At 31.9% G+C, this 9,228-nt stretch overlaps 1 protein-coding gene across 1 annotated transcript; it reads right to left on the bottom strand.

Annotated features, from left to right (window-relative positions):
• Positions 1-621: 621 nt before the first annotated feature.
• LOC120356715 (elongation of very long chain fatty acids protein 4-like) lies at positions 622-7,638 on the bottom strand. The gene is made up of 4 exons (XM_039445690.1): positions 7,587-7,638; positions 5,886-5,991; positions 3,511-3,647; positions 622-937 (listed from the first exon to the last, which is right to left on the bottom strand). Exons 1-4 carry the CDS (start codon positions 7,626-7,628, stop codon positions 770-772), a joined length of 453 nt encoding a protein of 150 aa, XP_039301624.1. The 5' UTR covers positions 7,629-7,638; the 3' UTR covers positions 622-769.
• Positions 7,639-9,228: the final 1,590 nt, after the last annotated feature.

The raw sequence follows: 9,228 nt of genomic DNA, 5'->3' as shown, positions 1-9,228 counted from the left end.
TTTGGTTGCCTAGCAACCAGCTACCAGAATCTTATAAACAGGTTCTAATCACAGTACTCACTGTTATTGATTTTTATGCAATTAGACTGTGCTTGGCTAAGAAAGTCTTTGAGAGTTATTCATTAATACAGTCCTGTATTTTTTATTCTGGATTGGGCCAAGCGAGATCATCTCTGAAACAAAGGCAGGAAGGAAACAAATTGGAACAGAGGAACAGAGTTAGTGAAACAAAGAAATCAAGTTTCTGAACCAGTCTCTAAGACGAAGAAACAGTGTTTCCAAAACAGAGAAACAGTTCCATCGAAGAGAGAAACAAACTGTATTAGAGGGAAACAAAGAACAAAGTTATTGGAACAGAGAAACAAATTTTCTGGAACAAAGTAACCAAATTCCTAAACCAAAGTCTCTGAAGCAGAGAAACAGTGTTTCTAAAACAGAGAAACAGTTTCTGCAACAAAGAAACAAAGTTTTTAGAACAGATGAGCCAATTATTTTCTCTGTTACATGGTTTATCATCAGCTGATTGGATGGACTTGTTGATCTCGATTGGTACAGCCCAGCTAAAATAAACTTGGCAAAGTAATTTGAAAATCAACTTAAAATTTGATCATATTGATTTCAATCTGTTTCTAGTTCACTCTCATTGAACTACATAAAGCTGGTCGGTAGATGAATCCATCCATCTATCTTGAGCTGGATCGGCTCCGATTGACCAGCCTGATGAATGAATGATGTATCAGTCGATGAATGAAGGATGAACGTTGAGTCATCACGAGCTGTGCTGCTTCTTGTTCAAGTAGGACCGGAAGTAGAACTGCGTGAAGAGGTAGAGGAAAACGAAACCGTTGGCTATGATGTAGTAGGTCAGTTTCCTGGGCATCTCACAGTTGAAAACTGTCAGACAGGTGAAGAGGCAGATGATGAAGATGAATTGAGCCTGGAAAAATCAAATCGAAAATTGATTATTGGTGATCGATATTATTCAATTGGTGAATTTAATCAGTGATCAAATTTTGTGATGATCAAAAAATAAATGATACAGGGATTCAATTGAAGCAAATATTATAGAAAAATATAGGAACATATTTCTAGGGCACCCTCTGAGTCGCACTCCTTTCAATTTATCACCCCTCTTCTCAATAGGTATAGTTAATCAAATTTCTGGGTGATCGAAAAAATTATTGATACAAGAATCCAATTCAGGAAAATACAGAAAACACATTAGAAAAGACATAGAAAACTTATGAGGTCAAAAAGATGAAAAAATCGGAGCTGGAAGGATTTTATAAAATATGTGACACCTTTGAGAGCTCTCGAAGATATTGTAAAAATGTTACCGATGAAACTTGTAGGCTAATTTATAAGCTATAATTTTGTATTCCAATGAAATTTTCGAAAGACGCATATTGTTCGAGATATATATGCAAAAAACCAAAATATGGTACTTTCAAACAACCCCCACCCTCTTAGCACGAGGTGTAGGGGCGAGAAATTTTTGATATATCCACCCCCTCACTATCCCTAAAAGAGCTGCGGGGTCAAAAAATGTGTTTCTAAACTTTTCCCTCTAAATCATTCGTTGACTGGACTATAACTCGTTTCTTCTTGAACCGGTGAATGTTTATTCTGATGTCATACACATTTCGAAAAAGTCTGGAGAATAATGTAGAGTCTGCAAAAAATGAGTGAGATTTACGTTATTAACTATGACGTTATGACGTTATTAACTTTTCCAAAGGAAGCCATATAAATTCGTTCTTTGTTGAAGCAAGTTGTTCAAGAATTCAATTGAATCCATCTTTATCTTCAAGAAGATTCATAATACACTCATGTTGCTCCTGTGTGGGAGAATAAGTAGAGGATCTAAACAAATACAGTTGAAGTTAATGAGGAGTTTAAAGAGAACGTTAATACTACTCAACAATCATCATCTTGGAGTTGAATAACGATGCTGAAAATTTAAGTCATTTTACATAATGAGAAATCGCTCTCAGGCAATCTCAGAGATATCAAATAATCACAAAATGTTATCGTGCAGGCAAATAAGCCCTCATTAGTGAATGATTCATGCTTCGCAATAGAGGATTTGTAAGGATTCCTTCAAAAGATTTGAATTCGAATTCTGGAAAATGTTTCAAGGCGAGATTGCTTGAAAAAGTCAGATTTTTTATAGAGGTCAATCATTAGGAAGATAATATTAAATGAAGAATAAATTTCTTATTAAATCTACTCAAGTATCTATTAAATCCACTCAAGTACTACTTCTAGGTATTGAGATTATCACCCATATTCTAATAAGTCCAGAATAATCTCCATTTTACAGAAGGAATAGCAGGAAATATTGAAATTTCAACAATTACGAATAGCTTACAACTCCAGGATTTTTTAAACTTACTTGATCAAGATGAGACTTGATCAGCTATAATGTAATGTATCAAATAGATAATTTATGAATATATTGAACTCAACTCGTACTCACAAAACTGATCAATTTTCAATTTTTAATATAACAACACATGGAAATTACTGAGATATTGCAATTGGAATTAAATAGAGGACGCATTTATTCAAATGCTAATTAATATATAGCCTAATTATTATCTAACGAAAATCCTAAATTCTCATCGAATTTCCATCTAGCTGTTAACCCTGTTATCAATGTCTGCAGTAGCAGAAGTCTTCGGGGTGATTTACAGCATTTATTTAGGATTTTCGTTGAATAATAATTATATATCAATTAGCATTTGAATAAATGCATCCTCTATTTAATTCCATCTGTAAAATGGTTGGCCGCTATTGCTTCGTATAAAATGAGCGTAATTATATATTGCAATTATTCAAATGCTAATAAATTAATAAATATTATTATCTATCCAATATAAGTATTAAGGGTGATGCATGATGATTAAAGATGCAAGATTATTGGACCTACAGCTTCAGGTGGGTTCCTTAACACAGTGGAACAAATTGGGTGGATAGAATAGAAGACGGATAAGTGTTACTTAGTGCAATTACAATCCACAAGAAGACAATGTAACAAATCATGCACTACGAAAATGAACAGAAGATTCCAGATGCTCATTCCTGATGATAATATCATGATGACTGTTATTTTTTATACTTTCTCAATTCGAGAGCTTTAAATTGTTTGTGATTATACCTTCTTTATGAACTAAATAATTATACAACGAAAGGCGCTATCATCAAATTAATGTCACCTGTTTATGACTTTTCAATTTATCAGTCTCCATTCTCCTTCTTTCATTGAGGAACATAGAAATAGAAAAGAATTGTTTTTTCACGACGGAACCTACTCTACTAATATGAGCAGAAGTTCGAGTAGTAGTTCGAGCAAAAGTCTTCAAATAGCCTGTATGGTACTACTCTGAAAATTTATTTTATAATGAACTATAATGAAATTTATACCTAATTTGTTTCAATGAATGTGAATTTAAATAAACAACCACTCAGAAATAATCATATTAATTGTTACATGTATTATTTACTCACAAGTTGCAGTTTGGTGATGTATTTCTTCCACCACAGATAAGGCTGGATGGCCGGCCCAAGAGCGGCAAGGAAGTAATAGCTGTACATGGCCACGTGAACTCCAGAGTTTATCAGACCAATAAGTCCCGCTTGTTCTCCTGTAATTGATAAAAATATATTCATTCATTCAATCCATCATAATGAGTGGATTTTTTCATGACTCCACATTCAATACATTCATCCCCTCAATCCATTATAATAAGTGGTTTCTATAATTCAAGTAAACATTGTCCAATACCAGGAGAATTATCATATTTCAATCAATTAATTTCGAATATTGGTTTATTCAGACTCAGAGAGCGCATCCAGTCATTCAAAAGGAGAGAATTTGATGTAAAAATATTCTTTTTCTAAGAGTTATGTCCAGATGAGTTCTAAACTTATTTATCTATATATTTATTTATTTATTCATTTATGTATGTATTTATTTATTTATCTATCCATCTATCTATTTATTTATTTATTCATCTATTTATTCAATCATTCAGAATCACACAACTTAAAGAAAAGTACCACAGACATACTCCCAAAACGGTTCCAATTCTAATTTACACAACAGTCCAAATTAATGTAGTTGGGTTATGTTTCACTTCAACATTCTTCAATTAGGCTACACACTCAATTTTCAATTAAAAAAACACAAAAATCATTATTAAATTTAAAAAAACCTCTAAATTGAATTTCATTAATAACAGATAATTGGAAAATTCTAAACTTTGAAAACAATTATAAAATTTTGAGACCGAAAAGACAAACACATACAATTAGTATACACATACTGTTTGTTTGTTTGTTTATGGGGAGGTTGATGATGAGAGGTTTGTGTTATAGTTTACAGGAACGTTTGAAATCCCGGGAAATTTACATTGGCAGTTCGATGTTATTAAATCAGCATTATTATGAGGTGTTTTCTATTCTAACCCGAATTATTGGAGGAAACTCTTGTTTTTGTGATAGTTGTCTAGTAAAAGACTACTCAGATCACAAATTTTACAGTCCTGGGATCTGTTCCATGAGAATCTGAGAGCCCAGCTCGTACAAGGATAATCTATCTCTCACAAAGATTGCGTAGCGAGCTATGTTCAGTCAGCTGCGATGGTTTTATAATATCACACAAGTATATCCGAATCTTTTTATCAGGAGCCCCAAATTCTATGATGCAGACCCTAAATGGACAAAATATCGTTCGCTCTCATTATCATGTAGAATGTTATAATTTCTCATAAACAATTCAATAATAATTATTGATGAATAATGATTGATTGACTTATGAATTATTCATAAAAAGAAGCTTAAGGTGCGTACAGATTTACGCGCCGCGAACATGAGCAATTCACTTTTAATCAGCTGATGCCAAGCTTTTTATATCTGTATCTTACCGTTTCTGTAAAGATACAGATATAGTCAGCTTATTGAAAGTGAATTGCTCATGTTTGCGGCGCGTATATTTGTACGCACCTTAAGATTTCCTTCCATCATGGAAATTCATATCCATCGACTTATAATTCATAGTTATACTTTGTGAGTTCTTTGGTACCACAAAGATGTCAAATTATCAATCAATAACTTGATAAAATGTAACTAGCCTAGATGAAAGCTATTCTATCAAATTCCAATTGCTAGACTCAAGTGTATAGATGAAAACTATATTCACGTAAAATCTGAACGAATCATTTCCTCAATGAGATTTTCTGCTTGAGATTATTACCTCTTCAAGTTAAAAGCGTAAATGGTGGAATTTTCCGTTTTATCTTTTTAAATCTGGAAATTGCCGCTCATAAATACAACTTGAATACTGTAATTTGAAAGGATTCTTATAATCATTAGAACCATTGCATCAAAATGAATCACTTCTTGATGCAAGCAAACAGTTTCAAGCAATTCTCAGCTCAATCTTGCTCGATTAGAATGCAGCATAATGCGGAGTCCGTGCTTCAAACCATCGTAATTTCTGGAATATTTTCACTCGTGAGGAAAAGTGTTTCGGTTTCAATCACTTGTCTAGAAATAAACTACTGTATTACAGTACAATGAAACCCACTTCAAACTGTTGGCATTCCTCCTATATAGCAATGATGATTCTTGGTGGCTTATTTCTTTTCAATTGGAGGCTGAGTTTACATTTACATTATATTCGGTTGGAAAATAGTTTATATTCTGCCCTCTAATTCAATTCAAACTTTCTTCAACATTTCAACTTCAATAAAGACTAGAATATTAACTTCAAGTTGAAATTTCTTTCTTAAAATGATGATTCTTGAATGGCTCATTCCTTCTCAATTGGAGTTCGAGTTAACATTAAAATTCAGTTGAAATATAATTCATTATCTCCTTACCTCTGATGTATTTGAGATACGCCCAAGTGGAGACCAACATCATACTGTGATGATAAACATGGAGGAAAGATACATGTGATTGTTTTTTCCTTAGTACGAAGAAAATCTGCAACATAAATTGAGAAAGATTTGATGAAAAGAGAACTAATAGAAGATCTGCGACTTGTTTCACAAGTATAGGAGAATTAGACTCATCGATGTTCCCCTGATCACCTCTACATGGATTGTGTAGGATAATATTATGATGAAGATACACAGATTCATCTTCATTTTATATTGTTCAGATCAAGGTTTCAAAAGATTACAAGTAACAAGCTCGTCTATTAATGATTGTCATGGAGAAACAAAACATGTTATTGCTTTCCTTGAAAACGAAGAGAATCTGAAAAATCAATGTAAGACAGAATGAAAACAGAATAAGACAACGTATCAAGCTGAAAATATGTAAGATATGTTTAGAAAAGTTAGTTGAAACTATTTTCCAGTTGTGTGACAAGAATATTCTATTATAAATATTGATGGAGATAGATAAATAGAACAACGATTTAATGGTGAATAAACGATTTTAGGTTCAGCTCGACATATCAGTATAATACTATATAGTATTATAGTATTTTCAGTATAATACTGAATATCAGTATAATCTTATGAATCGAAAATTTAAGATTCAGCTCGACAGTATCAGTATAATATAGGATATACGGATTTTTCATTTCATAAAAAATATAACATGTTGTGATGAATAATTTAAAAGGGTACTGAAATTTATATTTTTTTTATTAAAAGTAGCCCTTAAGAAAAAAGACAATAGAATGGATTTTTATCTCTCTCTCATAAAAAAATGATTCTCAATAGAGTATCATTTTTGCATTCACCATATCGTGCAAGAATCTTCAGTTGGATCACCGCGGGCGTTCATTTTTCAGATTGTGAAAGACAGTAATTTGTTAGGAACTGGACGGTCGATAGAGCTCAGAAACCGGCCTAAACTGACTTATACTAATCATAAGTCACGAATGTTCGCCATCTTATTTGGCATTTGATTGCTGGTGCTCTTCGAATCTCCTTGTTCAGTAGTAGGATACATTGTCTCAAATATCTTATTTCACCTGAATAACTCTATGAAAACACAGTCACTTGATACATCATAGAAACATAAAACTCAATAAATTTTGTTAGATAAGATTTACAATCGGCCATTGTTGATTTAACCACATTAAAATTGACTCATCTCTGTTTTACTATCCATGACAAACTGAAGTAATAATTTGTTTTGAACTATTTTCGACCATACTACAGTCTAATTTTGAATATTAGTATTAAAACTAGTACTCACATGTGGAGCGCTTTCGATTTTTTTCAGGTTGAAAATGATTAAAAAATCCAAAAGCGATTCTTAATCCATTTTCAACACTGAATAATCCGAAAGCGCTACATGTGAGTATTAGTTTTCAAACTAATACCGTATTCAAAAAAGACTGTAGTGTCGTCGAAAAAGTTCAAACCGGATTAAAATTAATCTTCAATACGGAATACATGGGAGATCATATGAAGATATTATATGTCTTCATAATGAGCATTATCCTTCGTTATTTGTGAACAAAGTCTATCTTACTTGAACTTCTCTATTCTTTGATTCTCACTAAATTTCAAATATTTCTAAGTATAATTTTTGAATATTTTTCCAGATTATCAACTCACCGTATCCAGTAAATCAGCTAGTTTGGAAGAAAGTACTACCATGCGGCTTGGAAGAGCTGTAAAATATGAGAGGTACGTTACTTGAATTCATTCATCAGTTAGTTGATAATATCCATAGTTCCACTTTTTCCAGTAGTTATCATAATGAAGTAGTAGTTGATTGATTGATTGATTAGCTGCCTTTATTGAAAACTAGAGTTCATAGAGAGTAGACACAATAGACAATATAATTATATAATTTCAATTTTCAATTTCAATTTATTCACAACACACAAAAATACAATGAGTAAAAGCAATATAAACAACAATCAATAACAATAACAGTAACAATGATATAAATAATACCGTTGATTCTTAAATAGATAAATATAAATAAATTACGATGGTAGTTCCGTTGGAAATCATGATTCAGATTCAAGAAATCCAGATTCAAGAGCTTCCATTTACTGCATGAGAAGTCGCTATTCTTCCATCTATAGAGCTTGGGTGTTTCTTTTTTTTGAAATCGAATGATATTGTTGATTGAATTTTATAGGCTAACTGATGCGAGAAAGATAAGGCCTATAATACAGAGTGTTTACGAACTCCCTAGGGCATTGGTCCTCGGTAAGTAACTTATCTAATATAATATTTTGTCCGAAGTCTTTAATTACTCACACAGCAGCCACTTTGCTTTTTTCACTTATCATTTGTTCCTGAATATGGTTAAACATAGCTTATGAAGTACCTTATCATAACTCTGACGGTACATAATGTTTTTGTTAGTTTAATTATGTTCATATTTATATAGAATAGAATAGGAGATAATATTTTATCATGTATTTTAGTTTTTTCAAATTATTGTACTGATTTGTTAATTTTTTTTGTTCGTAAATTGTCAGTGTTATGAATAAATTTCAATTTCAATACGAAATTGAAACTTCACACAATCATTTATAAAAACTGGACAATATTTAATTTTTCAAATTTATCAAACAAAATGGAGGTCATTTAAAATTGTGTTCCTCACACAATCATTTAAAAAACTGGACAATATTATAATTTTTCAAATTATCAAACAAAATGGAGGTCATTTAAAATTGTGTTTCTCAAATAACTCAGAAACCGTTGGTTTTACAACAAATTACAAAAATAATTTTTTCCAGTAAATTCAATTACCTATCGATGATACCAGATTTTTCAAGATTGTACCAATTAACTGAGATATGGCAGCTTTAGTGATAGGACCGATGGGGGTTAGTTGCAGCACATGCAAAGACATGCGGCTAAAGTCTAAAATAGCTTACAAATGACATGAATGACGGACACTGTTGCATTGTTGTGGCAGAGTTCGTAAACACCTTGTATACTAAAATGGGCTAGACATTTGTTTTCTATATTTGCAACTACTTGTATCATATTATTGGATTCTAATCTCTTCGTTATTTGATTCAAAGTATCCTCTGTTCTCTTGTAATGGGATAAATTATTGATGATTGCAGTGTTAATGAAGAATAGATTAGAGGGCACTGTGGAAATCAATGAATGAATATTAGTGAATCGTGAACTATAGAAAGTAGTCTCTGCAATCTATCAAACTGAAACATTACAAACGTCTCAATCAATATTTTTCCATGCTATTTCAAAACTCAATAGACTTATA

The sequence above is a fragment of the Nilaparvata lugens genome, unplaced genomic scaffold (assembly GCF_014356525.2).
Source record: "Nilaparvata lugens isolate BPH unplaced genomic scaffold, ASM1435652v1 scaffold7647, whole genome shotgun sequence".
Classification (NCBI taxonomy): domain Eukaryota; kingdom Metazoa; phylum Arthropoda; class Insecta; order Hemiptera; family Delphacidae; genus Nilaparvata; species Nilaparvata lugens.
Note: the sequence above shows the minus strand (reverse complement) of the source record. Positions and strands in the feature narration are given on the sequence as shown.